We start from the raw sequence: 21,807 nt of genomic DNA, 5'->3' as shown, positions 1-21,807 counted from the left end.
TCATGGCAGGATGACAAGAGGGAATGCTCTTCTCGGGTCCTCAGCTGCCTCTGCTATAGTCTGAAAGAAGCAGAAAATATCTTGTGAATATAAAGGAAGGGCTGTTCCACCTGGCTTGAAGGGCGCTGACGGTAAAACACTGACAGGAGCCTCTCTTGTAACGCTGTCAGAGGAGCGTGGCAGAACTTCAGCCTTTCAGCAGAGCCCAGTGCCCGGCGGTGCCGCGGCAGCTCCATGAGCTCTGCCCGCCCGGCCGAGCGCAGGCGGGGGCAGCGTGTGCGGACCGGGCAGCCCCGAGCTCCGTCGGGCCGAGCCCCCGGGGCGCTCCCTCTGCCGGCGGGGCCTCGGGGCCGGGAGGTGCCGCGGCTGCGGGACAGAACGGGCCGGGGCCGGAGAGGGGCAGGTCCACCCTCCTTCCCTCCTTCATTCCCTCCCTCCTTCCTTCCCTGGCGGCCCGCAGGAGCGGCGGTGCCCGCGCGGGAGCGGCTCCCGGCGGGAGGGCGGGGAATCCACGCCGGGATTTCGGAGGCACACTGACATCAGGGGGGCGCGGCCGGCGGCGGGCGGGGGCTGCGCGCTGAAAGGCGGCGAGGCGCGGCCCGAGTCACTCCGGAACGGCGGCGGGGCAGCGCGGAGCGGCTGCCGGCACTGCCCGGGCTGGATCCGCGCCGCCAATGTGCCGCGGGAGGCGGGCGCTCACCCCGGCCCTAGGTAAGCCCGGGCGGCGCTCGCCGCGCCGCGCACCCACCTCCCTCCGGGTCAGGTGCGGGCGGGCGGCCGGGGCGGCCGCGCTGCGAGGCGTGCGGGAGGTGCGGGCGAGTCGCGCTCGCTGCTCCGCGGAGCACCGGGCGGGAGAGCCGGGGCTCGGCTCCCCGGGCCGGCAGCGCTGAGCTGGGCGCGATTCGCTGCTCACAGAGAAGCTCCGGGTCGGTACTCGCCCGTCCCGCCCGGCGCGGGGTCTCCGGCACGTCGGAGCTTTGCGCGACCTTCTCGAGCCTGCGGAGACCTCGGTGCCAGACTGCGGCGTTCGGGGTTGCCTCTCCCCGCCGCGTCCTGCCCCTGCCCCGAGTCTGTCACTCGGCCCCCGGCAGCGACAGCCAGCACATGGCTGTGTGCGGGGAGCTCGCAGGGCCATTGCATTAGGCTGCCTCTGGCTTCGTTCGCAGTTCGCTCAGCTCTGCCTGGAGAGCCAGACCCACTTCTTGATCGCTTTAAAAAGAAAATAAAAAAATCAAAACGAAAAAGAAAAACCCAACCCAATCTTTCGCACCAGAGGTTGTGGTTGCACTTTGCCAGACGGGACTTGCGGCAAGGACCATGCGGTGAAGCCGAGCGCCGGAGCGGGACCGCAGCGCTGCACTCTGCGATCGCAAAGGGAAATAACAAACAGCCGGAGCAGGAGCCGCGCACCCGCCGCCTCTTCTCGGAGACCTGCATCGCAACAAGTCCCGCTGCCTGCCGCAGCCTGCAGCCGCCTGAGGCTCGATCCTCCGCTTTGCAGGAAGGGCTGGATTAGCTCCGCGTCGCCTCTGGACCGAGAGAGCTGCGGCCGAAGGAGAGCGCCGCTTCCACGGGTGGCCGGGGCCGCTGCATGCTGACCCCTGGGAGAGGGGAGCTGCGGTGGGCAGGAGAGCGGGGCTTTTCTCCGCTGGCCCAGTAGGACGTGGAGATCGGCGAGCGAGGGCTGTGCGGGGACGAGGAGCGCAGCCCGCCGGCCTTCCCCGCCTCGGGGGCCGGGAGAGCGAGGAGCCGAGGCCCCGCCGTCCCCCGCCCGCTGGATTTGCCGTTCCCGGTGGTTCCCTGCACATCAGTAAGTTGGGACCCGCCGTGCGCTCACACCGGGGCCGGCGCTGCAGCAGCGAGCAGGTGCCGCGGGGCGCTGCGGCGCCCGACCGGTGAGGGGCGGCCCCGACCACCCTCCCACCGTCCCCCTCCCGTAATGGAGGCACCAGGCTGCTGCGGGAAGGGACCGTGGCCGGCTGCGAACGAGCAAAATGTCAAAAACACCCCCAAACCCTCCTCGCAGGTAGGGGCCGGAGGGGCTGAGGCGGGGGGTGCCGAGCCGCAGCGCGGGGAAACCCCGGGGTCGAGCGGCCGCTCGGCTGCCGCTTTAAGCGCCAGGTAATCTGCCCTCCCGAGGCAGGGACGGGCTGCGATCTGCTTTTCCCCGAGGAAGAGAGAGAGAAGGAGGGAAAGGAAGGGAAAAAAAAAAGCCTATGTTTTCATTCATAACTTTTTTTTCTTCCCCTTTTCCCCTCCTCTTCCTTCCTCTCCGTCAGCGCCGTGATCCGCTTCGCTCCGCTCGGGGCGCAGAGGGCGCCGCGCCGCCGCCGCCCGCCCGGGGCTGCGGGGAGCGGGGCGGAGCAGGGCGGGACGGGGGGGCTGGCGGCGTGTCCGAGCGGGTGTGGAGAAGGGGAGGGAAGCGGGATCCCACCCCCGAGGTGCGGGGAGGGAGCGCAGCTCGGGTGCAGAACCGTGAGGGCTCTCGCCGCCTGCGCCGTACGTTATTTTATTATTTTGTTTTACTCATTTTTATTTCATTGTCCGGTGGGGGGGAAACAGTTTACGAGCGATCTGCGCGGGGGTGGAGGTGGCTGGTTCAACTCTCGCCCCGGTCTGCAGCTGGGCTTGTCAGTCTGTACCGCGTTGATGTTGCGCTTTCCCCCCAAAGATGGCACTGGATGTCTTTCGCATTTTCTTGGGATATTGTTTTTCATCCCCTAGGGAGCCCAGCTCCTGGCTGGTACAGCTGTAAATCTTTCCCTTTTCGCATTCATTCACCCTTGGTCTGTTGTGGATTTGTATTCACTGCTCGTGAAGAAGGCTGCTTCTTGTGTGGGGTAGGAGGAAATTCTTTGCTGGAGGGTGGTGAGGCACTGGCACAGGAAAAAACTGTGAATGCCCCATCCCTGGTAGTGTCCAAGGCCGGGTCGGATGGAGCTCTGAGCCACCTGGTCAAGTGGAAAGTGTCCCTGCCCATGGCCAGGGGCTTTGGGACTGCAGAGTCTTTTAGGTCCCTTCCAACCAAGCCATTCTGTGATTCTGTTTTGTGAATTAGGAGTGAGAGTGTTTGCTTTTCTGTTTAATCTGGTGACCACAAAGCCCACACAGGGGATGTTAGATGTAAAATGAAATCTTTGACCACTGGATGAGGACAAAGATGATGTGTCACGGCAGAAGCTGTCACTTTCTGCCCATGGTGACTGCCTGCTAGAAGAAACATTTCCTCTTCTTGTTCTTCCCGTGCTTCCACACCACGGTGCCTTTTACTCTCTGGAGTGGGGAACAGCTCTATGCTGGCTGTGGTCTGGGTATGCAAGACACTCTCATAAGATTATTGGATGAGGTTTTGAAATGCTGCTAGCACTTACCTTTCTCTGCTTTCAGGTCAACACATCCCGGGGGGGGGGTTGAAAGGGGACTTTTCCTCTGGCTGACAGTAAAGAAAAGCAGTTTGTTGTCTTGGTTCACTGCATAAATGCGGCACTTAGATAGTCAGCTACATTTTTGTGTAGGTGCAGAACTGTCACTGCAGTTTTTTCAGTGTTGCAACCTTCATGTCTCTAGCTAGGTAGGATGGAAAGGGATGGAAATGTGTAACAACATCTCTACTATTCTCCTACTATTTAAAAGATAGATGAGCAGATGTTCTGTTTATTGGAGAAGCTTTTAATCTATCTTGTGAAAATGGATTTGTTCTTTGTTTGTGTTTTGAGGTTCTTGTTGAAGGGTTTTTATCTGCTCTTAACGTTCTCATGAACGTTCAGGTACTTTTTGTTTGACACCTAGTTCATCTAAGTCTTTTCTGCCCCATTTTTCTTTCACACTCCAGCCTGTGGTCAGGAAATATTTGAAAACAGGTTGTTTGCACCCTTGCTTTAATTTTATAAAGCAGCACATTAGATGTATAGGCTGAGTTACTTTCTCACAGAAAATGTCTTGGCCACTTGACAGCACTTAGTTCAGGACTCTGTAATGCACATACGTCACTTTAAGAGGGAGACTTTCCAAATGCACTAGGAAGCAAATCTGTGGAGCTTTCTGATGCTGCAGATTCAGGCAGAAGAGTGAGAACTGGGCTCGCTCCTCACTCTGCCATACGAACCATGAACGTTATGGTGTTCTTGGCTGTTTCCAGCTCAGTGTTGGGGGCATTCGGAATTGCTGTTGCTAGAGACAGATGTTGAGTTCAGTAGCAAGGGAGAGGCACTTCACATGGTTTGCCAAGAAAGCATACAAGTTAATACTAGATTTTTATTTTTTAAGTTTTTTTTTAAATGGCATGGGGTCTCCTTTGCATTCCTCATCCATGATGCCATACCCAGACTCTCCCCATTACTGGACTTTGGCCAGATCCTCAGCACTGCTGTAATCCCCTGCTGAAAGTGATCAGTACCAGGTGGCCGGGGCAGTTTGGGTTTTGCTAGATCATTTCTGTTTTCAGAAAGTATCCGGTGCTTTATCCCTCCGCTGCCCTTGATCTCGCGTGTGTATATGTACACACGCAGTGTTTATTTACACCTTGTGTCTCCTTCCTTATTTCAGGATTTCAGATGCATGCCAGGTTCCCGCTGAATGCCAGCAGCAGAGATCACTACAGATGGAGCCCCAAAGTCAGCACGGCAGCGGCGGCTCCCTGGTGGTGATTCAGCAGCCCTCCCTGGACAGCCGGCAGCGCTTGGACTATGACAGGGACGGCCAGCCCACGACCATCTTGTCACTGGACCAGATCAAGGCCATCAGGGGCAGCAACGAATACACCGAGGGGCCGTCGGTGGTGAAAAAGTCGGCTCCGCGGACGGCGCCGAGGCAGGAGAAGCATGAGAGGACTCACGAGATTATACCGATTAATGTGAATAATAACTACGAGCACAGGCCCGGCCACGCGGGGCACGCGGCGCATCAGCAAAACGCCAGGGCTCCCGTCCTGAGCCGATCCACCAGCACAGGCAGCGCGGCCAGCTCCGGCAGCAACAGCAGCGCCTCCTCGGAGCAAGGGCTGCTGGGGCGCTCGCCGCCCTCCCGGCCGGGCTCCGGCCACAGATCCGAGCGGACGATCCGGGCGCAGCCCAAGCAGTCGGCGCTGATCGTGGACGATCTGAAGGGGCCCTTGAAAGAGGACTTGACGCAGCACAAGTTCATCTGCGAGCGGTGCGGGAAGTGCAAGTGCGGGGAGTGCACGGCGCCACGGGCCCTGCCCTCCTGCCTGGCCTGCAACCGGCAGTGCCTGTGCTCGGCCGAGAGCATGGTGGAGTACGGCACCTGCATGTGCCTGGTCAAGGGCATCTTCTACCACTGTTCCAACGACGATGAAGGGGACTCGTACGCGGATAATCCCTGCTCCTGCTCCCAGTCACACTGCTGTTCTAGGTACCTGTGCATGGGAGCCATGTCCTTGTTCCTGCCTTGCTTGCTCTGCTACCCTCCGGCCAAAGGATGCCTAAAACTCTGCCGGGGGTGCTACGACCGCGTCAATCGTCCGGGGTGCCGGTGCAAGAACTCCAACACGGTCTATTGTAAACTGGAGAGCTGCCCCTCCCGGGGTCAGGGCAAGCCCTCATGATTTTGGGAGGGAGGTTTACTTCCTCCAACTTCAGTTTTTCAGGTTGTAGCTGATTTTTTTTTTCTCTCCCCCCATCTTTTCTTCTTCCCCCCCTCCTCTCCCATTTTGGGAGGACTGTTGCTTTCCTTTCCTTTCTGTCTGCCCCACTCCAGACACATGAGCTCTTCCCCTTACATCTTTGCTCTCCTCCTCCTGCTGACTTGGCTGAGTGTGGAGCATTTCACGCAGTCGCTGCTGCTCTTTGGTAAGTGTGGACCTGGGATCTGCACCTGCCGCTCCTTTGGGCAGGGTCTTTGAGTTTGTAACTGAACCACTCCTGAAAGAGACAGTGAGGGCTCACTGGGCTCTTGAAGCTTCTTGCTCTGTGAATATCTTCCCAAAGATGGTTTTTGGTTTTTTGGTTTTGTTTTTTTTTTTTTTTCTTCTCAGCAAGTTATGTTTTTTTTTTTTCCTCCTTAACCTCCTGGGTGCCAAGGAAGAATAACTTTCCTGAGTGAGCTGGATTGTGAAATAACTTTTTGTGTGTGTTCTTTCTGGAGAGGGATGTAAAATAAAGGCTTCACCAAATGAAAGGCCTGACTCTTCTATAAGCAGCCTGCTTCTTTTTGCATTCTTTTCTTTTTTTTTTTCCTCCCCTCTCTTTTTCTCTTAACTTTTGGAACATTCTCGGACCTGAGAATTGCCCAGTCTTTTTTTTTTTACATTTTCAATGTAACTTCAGTTTTTGCTACACTACGTAGATCTTCACATTGGAGACATTGTGGCTGCAACATACTCATTTGTTTCTTCTGCTGTCCAGTCTTTGAAGGATATTGCTTTCTCCACCCTCCTAATCCAGTTTTTATAGTCTGTCAGTATCAGTTGATATTAAAGTTGGTGGTGTTCATATATCCAAACAGCCTTCAGGTGTCATTGAGTCACCTAAACGTTCTTGAATCCTTCAAGTCTCTTGTGATCCTTTGGCTTAGTGAGTTTAGCTCTGCTCTGTACCTTATAATTTTATTCTGTCCCTGTTTTATTGCCTTAGCCACAAATTGTGGTCCTTTTTTGTATATTTTATGTATAAAACACAAAGTTGAATCCCAACTATTTTTAAGACAAAAGTCTGTTAAAACTTTTTTTATTGTAAAGAATATTTATTATGTGAATCTCTATTATTTTATGATATTTATTGCAAAAGACTTCGAAAATGTACTCATGTCTGAATATAACAAAATATCAATACTTAACGAAATAAGGGTGACACGAAGAAAGTACATATGTTAACTATAATGCAGAAAATATATTAATTAATGAAAATGCCTCTGGAGTTCTTTTGTTACAACAGGTTGTGAGCTTCCTGTGTGTATTGCTGGGCTGTTCCTCCTTCAGGTCTGTCAGGTGGGCAAATAACCTTCTATTGATACTTCAAAGCCACTAGTCTGTGCTCTAGTTTAGTTTACCTAATTTTAAGTTTAAGCCAACTATATATCAAATAAGGGATGTTTAATACAATTGAATCTGTGTTGTGCTTAACAGTGCCAAGAAATGGAGGCTCTATTTATTTACCAAAGCATTTGGAAATACATTTGTGGAGGAGGAAACCACAACTTCCAAGTTGGTTTCTTTTTTGGTGTTTGGTTTGTTGTTTTTTTCTTAAGGAGTACCACATTAACATGCAAAGACATTTAAAATTTTCCTATATAGAACTTCCTGGCTGGTTAAATTGTGCAGCAGCTGAAGAAATTAATCTCCCCACCTCAATTCTAAATAAAAAGCTTGGAGCCAGGATGAAAAATAGTGATTGTGTTGCTGCAGTTTGGTAGCTTTGAAATCTGGGAATGTGTGTGTTTGGGCCTATGTCTATGACATATTTGGTTCTTTTCCCAAAGGTTTTCCAATGTCAACGGAGTCCTCTGTCTTTAAATTAAAGGCTCTTAAGGGTGACCTAAGTGTCACAGCTACTTGTGGCCATTTAACACACATTCAACAGAAAAAGCTTTTTATTAAGAGTGAATGGGGAGACCTCATTCTTCTTCTGTGTGGGTCAAGGTTACATCACAATTCTCCTGAACTTTAAAAGTTTTAAATGGATGCAATTTCACATGTGTTCAGAGTAAGTGGTTCTAGAGAAACTCCACTTCAGAGCAATGACTTGACAAATGTGTCATATCTTGCTCTTTTTTTGAAGTCCTGCTGCTTTGAATTACCATATTCAAGCTGCTCTGACTCCCAGCACGGTGATGATTTGAAGAAGCTGGGCTTCTTGTTGTTAATTCCATCCCAGCTGATGGAACGGAGCTGACTGAGAAGCTGCTTTTTTATTAAACAGCACAGATGACCCCTGAGAGGTACAAAGAGATTTGAGTACATCTAGGAATGCTTTGCAGGGTGTGGGTGGTGCTGCTCCTCTGTGTGACAGAAGTGTCAGGCCGGGGGCCAGCACTGGATGCACACGGATTCTGCTTTCCAAGATTTCCCGAGAGGAAGCAAAGGCAGGAACGTTCCTGAGGAGCAGGGACTTGCACTCCGCTGTCACCGCGCGTCTCGAAGAGCGACAGCTGCGGACACAATGCGGGCCTTGTCCGGCGCTGGCCAGAGATGTCCACTGGTAACTGTGTGCTGACACCCGGAACACGGAGCCAGCTGCCTCCACTGCTGCATCACAGCCAGCTCCCTGCTCAGGGCCTTTGCTCCGAGGGTGCTGCTTGTGCCTCCTCAAGGAAAACGTTGCCCTCTGTACATCTGTCTCTTTTTTTTCAGCCAGGTGACTGATTTATCTGGGGGTTTGGGTTTGTTCCCAGCAGAAGAGAAGAAATCCCAAAGGACCCCCGTGTTCTCCATCCTTTAATGTTTGTCTTCCATCAGGAGCTGTGTCGTGACAATGTTTCAGATCTCTTTTTTAAAACAACAGCTACGCTCTAGTTAGTCATACTAATGCTGCCTTTACTAACCAGATTTTGGGATTGACTTGAGGTTGCAGTGCTTCTGGAGAACAAATTGACTTGGACCTACACAGCAAAGAGAAGAAAACAGTTCCCTGCAGGTCTACTCATTGCCAGGTAGAGCAGACAGTGTTAGAAAAATGAGAATAACGTGTTTTTCTCTTGGGTTAGATGCTGTATGGTTTGTATTTAACATACAAATATGTGGGTACACAGTTTGTGGGAATTGGGAGTGGGGCTGCAGCTGAGCCTCACCCCTAATTGGCCACAGCTGTGCAGGACAGGTGAATGCCATTAAAGGTAACGAGTGCCCCGGCACTGACCAATCACCAAAGGGAACAGAGGGCACACAGGTGCAGTGCATTAACGTGAGGGGATAAAAGGTTGGGCTGAGGGACGAGATAAGCAGATGCTTGCGGCCTTCTGAAGTGGCAGGGTGTTACTCTGTAGGGGCAGACACCAGAAGCCTTCTGATGAGGTAAGGTGTTATTCTGTTTGGATGAATGCTTAAAGCTGTCTGAAATTGTATGGTGATACTCTGTGTGTCGTGGCTGTCTCAGCTGGAACACAAATATATCTGAGCTCGCTCCTGGCTGCTCTGGAACGTAAGGTCATTGCCACTGTGCCGTGGAAGTGACTGAGGATTCCTTCAGGCAGTTGGGTTTCGTGGTGTAGAACCACGCAGGGTTGGGTGAGAGCACACAGATGTCTTTTCAGCTGAAAGAGAAGGGAGCAAGCTGATGGCTGGAGGAAGTGAAGCTGTGAAGCCTCCACAGCCTGAGGAAGCACAGGTTACTTTAAATATACCCCAAGTGATCAGCTACTGTGGCCATTCCACTTTCCACAGTGGAATGGCTATCCAAGGATGCTGTGTTCTGTTGGAAGGGGGGGTTGCTGAAGGGGTTGCCAGCAATTAGGGCACTGAAGTGCACAGTCCTTCAACTCCAAGTTTATTAGCGGGGCTGTTTGAGGTTACTCCTCCATGTCTGCGAAGCCTATTGCAATGTAGCTCATAACAATTACTTTTTTTCCTGATATTTCTGAGATCTTGTTTTGAGAAGCCAAGAGAACTCTGTGTAAAATGAAGGTGTAATTAGGCAGTAAGTTCAGCTGACCTACTGACCTAATTGCATGGGTGATGGATTTGGCTGAGGCTGCCATCTGCTTCCAACAGTGAAGGCCTCAGATGTGTAAGGTCTGGGTTGAAGGAAAAAGGGAAGTCCAGCAAGCTGGAATTCTCACTTCCTTAGTGTCTTGAAACTTGTGATAAGAGATGAGTTTAGGAAACAGCAATTAAGCAATACAAGCAATGGGTAGATAAAGTTTCCATGTTCCATGCTGGAGGAATCCATGGCTGGGGTGAGAACTTGCCTCAGAACTGGGGTGTTTCTCCAAAGATGGCTCCATTGCACCAATGCTGGGGTGGGTGAGGGTGTTATCTGAGGGGGAATAATGCCTCACAAATGAAAAGTACTTGCTCTTATTTATGGTTCCATATCATAAAGACAGGTGGGAGAGGATTAGCTCCTCTGTCTGTGATAAAGCAAATCTGTTAAGAGGGATTAAAGGGGCTAGATGAAGTGTTTTAATGGACTTATATGAAGTAATAGATTTTTGTCCTGGAGGAATGTTCAGGACTCACTGATACTTCTACATTTCTTGTTCTGCTAAAATTACCTCCAAATTCGAAGGAATCTTGATTAATTGTTGGCCTTCTTCCAGCTGGAGCATTTGTGTCAGTCATGGTGGTTCTTCAAAAAAAAAAAACTGGAATAAAATTCTGTTCTGCCATCACACAGCTGGATTTAGCAGCTTTACACAGCACAAGGGGCTGCACAGGTCTTCTTCTGATGACCCTTCGTTTGCAGGGCAGTTTGCTTTTAGGGCAGCTGTTGATCATTTATAGTTATTCCCTGTGCTTGTCTTTCACCTTCCTCTGGCTGGTGGGAGGAGCCAAGGCATGGCTTCTCCCCTTGGCACTAGCTGCCCAGCCATGAGGAGCATGTGGTAAGGAGCTGCTCAAAAACCTTGTGATCTCAGTGATATTTACAGCTTGGTTTATAGTTGTGATAAATGGATGCAGTGCAGTTGCTTTTCCCAGGAGCTGCCATTCCCACTCGTCCTGGTGAAGCTGTCTTGAGATACTGCCTCATTTGCTTACCAATAAATTCAAATTTGGGAAAGTTTTCCTGCAAACCATGCATGGCTTGGCTTTTTAGTTTAAGTATGGGTGAGACACTAGTCTTAAGGAATAACTTTTGATTTTAGCATCAAAAAAGAACCAGAAATTCACCTGGGTTTTTCAATATTCCTGGTATATCCATGGGGCAGTATTATAAGAGAACCAGTGTGCTTCCAGGAGAGGTACATATTCCAAAATTAGCTTGTAAGCGCGGTAGCTCTTTATTTTGGAGCAGAGAAGCATCCATTTGGTCAGTCCTTGGAGAAAGGTGTGCATGATAGCCATGGCTCTGGCCTTGTAAGCACGCCCTGTTTTGTGAACCTTTGTCTACACGTTGGTTGGGTGCCCCGACCTGAAAACAAACATCCTGCAGAACACGATGTCAGGAGGCACAAACAGCCTGACAGAGGCTCTGCCCCCAGGGGCTGAACCCCATTGTGTTTGTGCAAGAAGGAGCACAATGGGACATCCTGCCTGACCCCGCAGGGTCGCTGCCAGAGTATGAGCGGGTTTATTCCATGGAATATTTCTTCTCAATGGAGCTGATGGATTTACACCAGTGAATGAGCTGGCCAGGCGACAGTGCCTGCACTGCCTTAGGAATGCCCAGTGCTCATAAATGTTAGGATGTTCTTAGTTTGTGGGATACAGTGACTGTGAGAAATAGCTGGAGCTCCCTAAATAGGCTGAAATTACATAACCGATTAACTACTTAATGGCTCTTTTAAATGAAACCTCCTGTTTTCTGGCACACACTTCAATTTCCAAACCACCTGAGAGTTCTTGCAGTGCGGTGAGGATTCCTCTTTCACACTCCAAGCAGGAGGAAGGGGTGAATTTACCTGGCCTGGTGAAGGTTCTCTCCAAAGTTTCATTTCTTCTGTGATGTCTGATCAGTTGTTTTTGGATCTGTGCGCTTTATGAGTAGCACACTTCCAGATGAAAATGAATAAACTATTGCCTGAAAGGAAGGTGGAAGTGCTGGAGTTTCCTCTAACCTGGATATTTGGAGATTGCACAGTACCTTCTTTTTAGACCCAAGTCTTATCTAAATCCAGTCTCTCATTTACCTGACCCCTTCTTTTTAGGGAATAATTGTCCGTTTGTTCATTTTTCTACATGGCATGCAAAGTTCTTCTGGATGGAAGGAGCACCTGTGCTGTCACTGAGGCACTTTTTGATTTAATACATTTTTACATGTCCTCTGTCTCATCCAATTCAAGGTGAGGATAAACCTGGTTAGTCAGGGTGGGAAATACAGGATAGTTGGATGTCATGAATTTTTATTCTGAAATTCAACTCCATGTATGAACTTTGCCAAACTTTGGCTGTACCTGGGCTTGAATTTACTGATCTGCCAAGAGTACGTGAGGAAATACTGTTAGAGTTGAAAATGCACCAGTTCTGCTGTGCTAAATAGCCAGAGGTCTCTCTGGCGCAAGTGGTAGAGATAGAAGTTGCCATTCTGGAGTCTCCACAGAGATTTTTGTATGGGCTTTCAAACCTGGAGTTCTCTAGGGCCTGTGTTCTTGTATCCCCTCTTTCCATCCCTTGCCCTGTACTGGAGCAGGAGCACTTGCCATGGTAGTTCCTGAATCATCCATCGCTGCTGCCAGGTGCAAATAACATCCCCTAGAAAAGTTAACCTCATCTGCTCTCCCCATGGCAGTTCTAACACACTGGTGTTGGGACAACTTTATCTGTACAGGTGGTAAAAATTGCTAAGTATCTCAGAGCACTTTGCACTTGGACTTAAATTCTTTCAAATTAACGGAGCCTGATAAAACAGCTCTGAAGGAAACTGTTCTTCTCTTGGGCTGCTGGGAAAACTGGGGCTGGAGGGCTGTGTGGAGCCATGCTGTGAGGCACTGGCACAGCCAGGAGCCTTTGACCAGCAGTGTTTAATTACTGAGTCATTCTGTGCGAGGGATGGATGGGAGAGAGGGGAAAAAACCATCCTGCTGGAAACTGTAGCACTTTCTGAAGAACATTTAAAACAGGCCATCGATGGGGGGGTGTGGTGGTTTAGAAGGATTGTTAATACTCTAGGGGGAAAATATATAATCCCAAAACAGGGACCAATTTGAAATGTGCTTGGTACAGCACGCTGTATGGTATGATCCACCTGTAATGAACAGTTTCCACCTTTATTAGTTGTTGGGGTGTTTTTTTAGTGGCAGCGGTGCTGATGTCTGGGTGTCAGCGTTTGGTTATGTGGGAAACGAGGTAAAGGCCTAAATAATACATGTTACTTGAGGGGCTGGAAACTAGAGCCATATCCTATGGCCTTCTAATTAAAACTCTTTATTTCCACAGATTTATTCTGTGGGCCTTACTAAATAGATCAGCCTTGGGTTTCTAATGGTGACTACTTGAGGAGGAATGTCGCCTTTGTTCCCCTGAATGGTGGGGAGCAGATTACCGGGCTGCCAATTTCCTGCTGCCTTTCAGAGCTGCAATTTGAGCCCTATTTGCTCCTGGCTCTTGCACAATTGGAAACAATAGGTGGCTTCTTTCAGGTTTCACTTCAGAGCTCTTAGAAACTGGGGAAGTGGCAAAAGCCCTACTTTACAGGTAATTAACAATAGATAATGTTTGCTCTGGGTCCTCCCCCCCCCCCCTTTTTTTTTTTTTTTTTTTTTTTTTTTTTTTTTTTTTAAGAGCTGATAAAGGTAGAAGTCCACACCGAGCTCCCAATACAGAACCCGCAGGGGCAGTTTTATGGATGCACTCCCGACCACATCCCCATCAAGGTGATGGTGTGGGTCAAACCTCCAAGCAAAGGCAGGGGAAGCCACACTAGAAGAGCAGCTGGGCTGCAGCAGCGCTGAGGGCCCTGTTCCAATCGGCCCAGTGTGAACCTGCCCTTTGATTTAGGGCCCCTTTTTATTGTAGCCTCTATCTCCTTTATTAGGTGCGCTCTACTCGTACCTTGTTGACGTTTATGTAGGATAGTTAAATGTTTTCTTGGGGGTATTCCATTCTAGGAAACCACCTGTCCTGTAAAGTTTATCTTAAATACAGAAGCTTGTTTTACCACATAAAGATAGAAGTGGCTGTTGTTTAATCTTATCTTGCTAATGGAGTGCTGTGGATGCCTATGAAGAAGATACAAAGAGATGCTCTTGCAATGTTATTAAAAGTTGCCAAAAAATGGTTTGGGGCAGGTGGACACTGTGTAAATTGGGATGCTCATGCCTCTCTCTGTTAGAGGTGCTCTCCTTCCTTACCTCCCTGCCTGAAGGCACATCACTGTAGGTGGCTACTGGAACTGCAGATGTGGATGTAGGGCTATGAACCAAAAATGGGATGTATCCAGCAGCACTGAGGAAGTTCAGTCCCTGCACTCCATCTGTGTATTGCATTTGAACATGTAACCAAAGTATTAAAAGGCAAATGAAAACAAGAAGCAGTTCTTAATTTCATACCTGTGTTTCTGAGCTTCCCATGGGGATTGCAGAATTTCATTAGCTTTAACTGTGAGCATAGCTTTTGCTTCTTGTTTTTACCATCTGCAAGGCCTGGACTCAGTAAAATACTTCTGTTCCTTCTCCTTTCTGTTGTAGCTGCCCCTCTTACTGCCATGACTTCAGTGATATCTTTTAGGCTGTAAATCTTACCATTGAAACCATCCCAGAAGGAGAGAAGGGTTAGAGTTGTGACATTTTGGATGTATCTCTGCTCCAGAAGGAGGCCCATCCCCTCTGTTGCTCATCCTCACTGAGCTCTGAAAAAGAGGAGGAAGAAATTCTGAGCAGAGGCTTGGAGCCAAGCTGTAAAACTGCCTCACTGGTAGGTTTGTTAGGAGATTGTGATTATTTCCCCGTCTCCAGTTCCTTGCAGATAATTATGGAAGATGGAGGAGATCTGAATGAACAAGGTAGGTGCCCACCACCCTTCCCACCTGTGAGTCTGCAGCAGTGCTTCCATGAGATGCCAACACAAAGGGTTTTTCTGGCTCTCCTGTGCTTATGGACAATGCAGTTACATAATCTAGTAAAACAATAATGAAAATGTCTCCCATTATAGGAGCTGTATGATGGATAATCCTTTCCTCCTCCTGCATTCTGTGGGCAGAGGGACATGTGGGGGTATTTGCACATGTACTCAGTGTACACCCAAGGTTTTCCCCTCCTGCCTTTGAGGCCTCCCCTGCGCCCTTGGGCAGGCTGCTCTGTGCGTCAGCCCTGCTCCTACGTGATGTTCTGCTGGGGAAAATGATGCCTCCCTCATGTTTTTCAGAGGATGTAAATTTGCCAAAACAAATGTCGGGGAGAGGAACGCCTGACAATTCTGTTTTGATTTTATGTAACCTTTACAATGCCCTCCCTGCAATGCCTCCAAGATAAGGAGGTGGTGTGCCAAAGAAAGAGAATGGTTACAACTCCTGATGACCTCATCCCATCTCCCTGTTTCAAACAAGGCGCTTTTTGATGGGTTACGAGACGTGACATCAGAGTTCTCGGTTTTGTGCCTGCAGCGCCGGTGGGAAGCATCCCACAGAATGAGCCCACTGGCTGGGTAGAAAGGGCAGCAGTGAGACAGGAAAAGTGTGAGTGACAACAGCCACAAAGCAATGGAGGAGTTAGACATGGTTGTACAGTAATACAGCAGAGTCAGAATGGAAAATGCTTTTTAAAATTCCCTACATCCTTCTCCTGCCATCAGCTTGTGTTCAAAGCAGTCTCTCACAACAGGACTGCCATGGCAAGGGCTGGAGGCTAAATGCTGTCAAGCTCAGCAAAACCTGGAGATAAGCACTTCCCCAAGTGAAGGAGCCAGTTCTCACCGGGATGTGGTGGAGGTGGCTCTGTCTCTGTTGCCCTCCTGTGCTGGAAATGCAGGGATGGCCTGTAAAGCCGGACTGCAGATAGAATTTCTTGCTAAAGAGTCTCAGCTTCAAGTTTCTGCTGAAGCCTCAGTTCAGTCCAGCCATCCAGAGGAGATGCTACCTGGCAAAGGAGAGCAGGAGAAAGTACTGAGTCATCTGCAATTATTTTCTTAACAAAAGGACTCGGTGCTGTCAGGTGGTCCATAGCCTGAGGGTTATATTCTTATCTAGACTTGGGCAGGAAACCCTTTGATTTACAACTGGATGTAAGGAATAGGATTGCTTGCCTCATCTGCACACTAGATTGCTGGCATACATTTCCCTTAGGTTACAAACCTAAAGGATCCCACATCAGCAAGACAGTGGCAGTGTGTGTTGATGGCTAAGCCAGTTAGGATGCTGAGAACATGGCAGAGCAATGCTCCAGGGTCAGTAAATTCAGGGTAAAAAGAAAAAAAGCCTGCCTGGAAAGCTCTGAGCAACTCAACCGGTGGCAAACTCCTTTCTGCCCCTTGAGAGCACCTGGGATGCTCCACAGAATTAGAAGGCCCAAACTCCCCACAGCTAAGGAGACACCCAGGATAAGAGCCTTTGGTTATATAGAGGGGTATTAAGCAGGCCTGCTCTTCTTGAGGCAGTATGGTCTTGATCTCCTTCAGGCTTGCCCTAAGGCCTGCAGTCTTAAACCCAAGGGTTTGTGACAAGAGAGCTGTGCTGTTCTCCTGCATCCCTTCTGGAGCTCCAATGGCTTTGGTGAGTCTGTCTACAGGTATCAGCTAAAACTGGCCTGTGATCAGGCTACAGGGGCTTGATATGGGAATTACAGAATCTGCTCCCAGCAAAATGCTGGGTTGAGTCAGCCAGAGAGACCAAATGGAGGTTCTTACCAACTTAGTCTTTGTTAGGTGCCTAACTAGAGCTAAGCCTCCTGCAAGGACAGGGGCTTTGGCTGCCTTTTGTGATACAAATGGGGTATGTTTAAAGCCCTGTTTGTGGCTGGGAGTGGGAAGCTGTTTGTTTGAGGGTATTAACTGTCTGGTAGCACTCCTGGCCCTCATTGAGGTGGCCCCAGGAGCAGGGTAGCTTGGAAATGCCACTTGCAATTAAAACCTGTATTTTAAAGCGCAGTTCTGCTGCTTGTTCACGCTGAGAAGGGTTTCCTATCTTTCAAAGTATTTTGGTCGCTGGGCTACACTTAATAGGATGAGATTTATTTTTTTTTTTTCCCCTTTCCCCCTTGAACCACAAAGCTGCCAAGCTATCCAAGAAAGAGGCTTGTAATTAATGCTAAGTGGAGTGGAAAGCAGGGTGGCTGCTCAGAGTAGGGCACGCTCTGGCCTCAAAGAATGCCAGTGGAGCTCTGAAACAACTGTGAGTCTCCAGGTTTTTAATCATGGTACGTGGGAGTAGGAGCTGCCCCCACCGCAGTGAATCTGTTTGACTCCATTGTGGCTGGAATGTGAATATTGTACTGCTGGGCCATGGACGCATCCCTTTGAATGGGTTTCTCTTTTGGGGCACTCCAGAAAAGGCTGGATTTGCTTCTCTTTAAAAGCTTTGTCTAAGTTCCTGCGGGTTGTGACCTTGCATTTGGGGCTGTGATCTTCCTGGTGATAACCTCATCATCTTGCCTTGGCCTGTCCCTAAAGGGTCTGTTCCAGGGACACATTTTTCTCAGCCATCCCCTCCTCCTTGCACACAGCTTTGTTGTTCCAGTAAGTGGTTTCACTTTCTGAAGTGTTGAAAGTGGCTGTTTAAGCAGCAGCTGCCTTAACCTGGGGCTCACCTGCTTTACATTTGGGATTTTTTCCCCTGCACCTTCAAGCTGTTTTCCCACTGGGTTTGATGAGCAAGTGGAATGCAGTTTCCACATCTGCTGTATGGGTTCTAGACCTCACCCTGGGCAGTAATAGGGCAAGGCTTTTTGCTCAGCTCTCGGAGAGACAGGGAATGTGGTGGGCAAGTCCTTTTCCTGTGCGTTTCCAACCACTTCTGGGTGTCTAAAAATCCTTAGAGAAAAATGCCCATGGCGGCCAAGAAACCCTTAGCTAAGAAAACAGAGAATAGATCAGTACTGAGTGGCAAAAAAAAAAAAAAAAAAAAAAAAAAAAAAAAAAAAAAAAAAGGAGGAGTGACATTGGGGTTTTTTAACCCACTTTATAGTAGGTCCCTTTCAACTCTGTGGTTTTACTTTTTGGCTTTGCATTCCCAAACTGCATCCTGCATTTCCCTGTTTGGTGAGACTATAGCAGAAACACTGGTATCTTTGCAGTGCCTCAGCTTGCAGAGCTGTAGAGAATAAACACCAGCGCTGTTGCCTTGGCCATTTGGTCACTTTGCTGTTGGTAATGGTTTGTTTTTTTTTTTCTTTCTCTAACAAACAGGCTGTGGCAGAGGACCTGCTGTGTAGGTTCTCAATTTAAACTTTTGCTTTGTGGGGGTTTTTTTGGTCTTGGTTTTCCCCCCCATTTAAAACAAAGTCCCTCAATTGTCAAGCTGTGTCTGACTTACTCAGAATTCCTGAGTTTTGCTTCCTTTTTGAAGATGGCAGTACAGAAAGCCGATGTATGGAATATTTTTCTCCTCCAGTGTGTGCGTGGATCTCCCCCCCAGGCCGTATGTCGGTGTTTCCCAGCTGCCCGGGTTTCTCATGCAGATGAGCCCTGCAAAACGGTTTCCTCCTGCACCCTGTTAGGACAAAGGCTCAGTTGTTGTTTTCTGTTGATAAACTGGACATTTAACTGCTTCGTTTCCCCCCTACTACAGCAGAATTAGTCGGGGGCTATTTGCTCAGGCCCCAATCCCTGGGATTGCTGGGACAATCGCTCAAGAGGTTCCGATTTAGAAACCAATGAATGTCAAGCTGAGCCTCTGAACTAAATTTTCTTTGAGATGAGCCAGAGTGACCTGCAGCGAGCTCCAAAGAAGAGTGCAATGACCCCCCCTCCCCTTTCCTTTCCGAAAGGAAAAATATTTCCCAGACCACTGGGAACCCTCCTGACTTCCTCTCCTGTGAATTCTGGATTAGTGTGATTTGCATGCTTAAAGTTAATTCACTGGTGAACGGAGGAGGTGTCTGGGCGCTTGAATAGATTCCGCTCCTCGCCGCCGAGTGCCAAAGGCCTCCGGTGCGAACCGCGGAGCGAGGGAAAGTGAGGACATGGAGGACAACTGCAGGGCTGAGGGGAGGGAGGAGGGATTGTACCATTTGTACTGAAGTGTTTGCAATTCTGCCCTCCCACAGGCCATGGCAACTGGACTGAATGTAAGCTGGCCCTTTTATTTTCTTGCTTTCATTCAAGTGAGGCCATATAACAAGTGGGGAGAGAGAGGAAAGGGAAAAATGCATGAAGTATACATAATAAAGGTGATTCTGCTGGAAATGCCGTTTGCTGCTTAAAAATGCAACCAAAACCCAGTGTACTGGATGGGTTGGGAATTGGAGTCTGCTGGGTCCCTGGGAAGCTTCTTCTTTAAGAAGAAAATCCTTAAAAACATCCTTAAAACAAAACAAACCAAAAAAGCCCTGTCTGGTCATCCACAGACCTTGCTCCCTGATAAGAGCCATCTCTCATGGCCAAATTAAAACATGGGCTCCATCTTGCAGCTTGCCCTTGATAAGATGCATCCATCCGCCCGTTAGGAGAGTTCCGTTTCCAATTTTTTGGTGCCTGGGAAAGCTGCTTTAAAATTGATGGGGGAGAGAAAGAGGGGGGGGGGGAAAAAAAAAGAAGAAAAGTTTGAATCATTGCATGGAGTCACTGGCCCCGCTGAGGGGGCTTTCTCTCTCCTCTGAAGAACAGACCACGCACAAAGCCAGATGGTTCCCGTCTGCTGGCTTTATTCAATGCACTTCCTCCCACAGACGGGAGCCCTTTTGCCCTCCTTCCACCCCCCTCTTTCAAGCATCCACCACTGGGCCTTTCTGTTCTGCGGCTGGAAATAATCTTTTATTGCCCAGTTGTTCGGAAGTGACCTTTTGCCCTTGATTAGATAGCACCAGGCTCTATCGCCGGATTGCTTTTGAGCTGGCAGTTGCTTTTTTGTGTCCGCTGATCCGGTGTCAGGGAGAACAATGCGAGGCTTTGCAAAATTTTAGTCCGGCTAAGGCTCCGTGTGGGATGGCGGGGGTAGGGAGGGACGGCGTCGGATAAAGCGGCCTCGCGGACCATGATTAATTATATGAAAACATTTCCTTTAATAAACTGAAAAACAAATCGTGTTTTACTTTGGGTTTTATATTCATCTCGCGCACTGATGCGAACCGCTCTGCGCTCCTTTCCAAGCCCTTGGATCCCCGTCGGAGGCAAAGGGGCAAAACTGCTCCTTGTTCCTCTCCTATGGGGTTTTTGTGCCTGGCTGCTCAGGCAGGTGAGCTGAAACCTGCCCCCAAAGCCTCCAGCTGGTGTTGAACTCAGTGTTTTACTCATGGAGGAGTTATTTCAGGGACAGGCTCTCAGGCCCTGGAGGAAATAACTGATCCTTCTCCAAAAAGCAGCTCTGATAGCTTTAGAAAGGGGAATCTTATTTACCTGTAGAGAAAAAAGTTGATATTTATGGAAAGTAAAGGAAATTCTGTAAAATGTAGTAAAATAGGAAAAGAAAATTCTTGAGAAATTTTAACCCCAAAACCTAGAACTGAGTGTACATTACACCTCACTTGGCATAGGAATAATATGCTCCTGTATTATTTTCTATTATTAGTTTCTATTGAACATAAAATACACTGCACTGGGGGGGTGGCAATCTCTTTCCTAAATAAACGGACCTTGAGCTTTAGCCTAAAACCAAATCAAACAAAGCCCAAACCTGCCTTTCCCCTCCCCATCCAGCTTGATCTGGACTGACTTAGAAATAGCAGGAAAGAAGCTGGTGGCCTGTGGGTTATTCAATAATCTGTAAGCTGAAATCAAGAAAGCTGTTTTTTGAGTATTTTTGGAGTCAGGTCTTCAGTGTTCAAGACAGCTTAGTCTGAGGTAGTCTGGCAAAATAAAAAAAAAATAATAAATTTTAAAAAACATAAGAACATCTGGTTTCCAGTCCAGGAAAGGAGAAAGATCCTTGTTCTGCATGGATTTTATGCTTTGTGCTTGGGTCTGGTGGAGGTTTTTTTTTTTGTCTGTTTTTTTTTTTCTTTACCCTGATTGGATTCTGTCACTACCCAATTTTGGAGGAATTTTCTCCAGGGAATAATTTGCTGGTTGCTACAATCCTTTTGTTACTGCTCTGCACTACACCACTTCCTTGAATAGTAACCTTTAAAAAAAAATATGCATCAGCTCTCTTGGCCTCACAGATTCATCAGCAGCTTTTAATTCTGTCAAGGCCACCCCTTCATCTGACAAATGGCATGCATGTCTGTGGTGTGAATCAAACACGCTCTGTGTCACGAAGGCAGCTTGGGAGCTCTGTTCCCTGCCTCCCTGGGCTCCAGCTGCTGGAATCCTGGGCCCAGTGAGGAACGGTGTCCAGCCAAGTGGCCACCACAGCAGGTACCTTCACCTGGGTTCTCCTGGCTCTCACAGCAATCTGTTCCACATGCCTGTTGGTTTCACCACTGTTAGAGGACTTTCACCACATGTCACAGGACTTCTCTGTGAGGAAGAGTTTGCTTATGATTCTTAATTAATTCCATGCATTTTGTCCCTCATGCCCCTATTTTAGCCACTGAAGTGTTATCTTTGGGCAGTAAGAAAGACTGAAATATTTATATAGCTTCAGTTGCACTGCTTGGAATGTTTGTCAGGTGGTGACTTGAGGGCACCTGAGAGGCACAGGTTGTATCAGCTGTAGCTCTCCAGGCTACAAGAACTCTTCAATTAACACAGCCTGTGTTAATTGAACCCATATCTGTTGGTTGTTATCACAGCAATGGCTGCTGCTCTGTCTTCTTCCCTGTGCCAAAGTTATTGCTGTGATAAGCAATTTGTATCTTAGAATATTTTAGGTTGGAAGGAATCTCAAAGCAGTGGTTCCAGCCTAATTTGTTTTTATATAGGTTTTAATTTGTGCAAGTTAAGGATACTTTTTTTTTTTAAATGAGAATTGATGAATAACAGCTATAGGAAAATGCATACTAGCAAATTTATTTTAATTCTTTCCACTTGCCCAATCTCTCATGTGGGTTCAGTGATGGTGGTACGATAGCTACTCAGTCAGGTTTGAAAGAAGTCTGTGATAGAAGAAACTTCAGAGTAACTCATGATTCTTTATCAAGTGGAAAAAACATGAGCCAGTCTGAGGCAAAGCAGCAGATCTGGTTTTTGGCGTAGGAACCCACATGTGTATGATGTGTGTGTATTTGTAA

General features: G+C 48.7%; 1 protein-coding gene across 4 annotated transcripts; it reads left to right on the top strand.

Moving 5' to 3' along the window:
* The first annotated feature begins 615 nt into the window (after positions 1-615).
* On the top strand, positions 616-6,860 carry SPRY1 (sprouty RTK signaling antagonist 1). Of its 4 annotated transcripts, none has more exons than XM_084204452.1 (3): positions 616-711; positions 1,167-1,810; positions 4,546-6,860. In XM_084204452.1, the coding sequence occupies exon 3, from the start codon at positions 4,601-4,603 to the stop codon at positions 5,561-5,563; it is 963 nt and encodes a 320-aa protein (XP_084060578.1). In that variant the 5' UTR covers positions 616-711; positions 1,167-1,810; positions 4,546-4,600; the 3' UTR covers positions 5,564-6,860. The 4 variants fall into 4 exon arrangements, with proteins under 4 accessions (XP_084060578.1, XP_084060576.1, XP_084060577.1 ...); XM_084204450.1 differs by having other exon boundaries at positions 916-1,810; XM_084204451.1 differs by lacking the exon at positions 1,167-1,810 and having other exon boundaries at positions 622-711.
* Positions 6,861-21,807: the final 14,947 nt, after the last annotated feature.

Source organism: Fringilla coelebs (genome assembly GCF_963513975.1).
Source record: "Fringilla coelebs genome assembly, chromosome: 4".
NCBI classification, from domain to species: Eukaryota; Metazoa; Chordata; class Aves; order Passeriformes; family Fringillidae; genus Fringilla; species Fringilla coelebs.
Note: the sequence above shows the minus strand (reverse complement) of the source record. Positions and strands in the feature narration are given on the sequence as shown.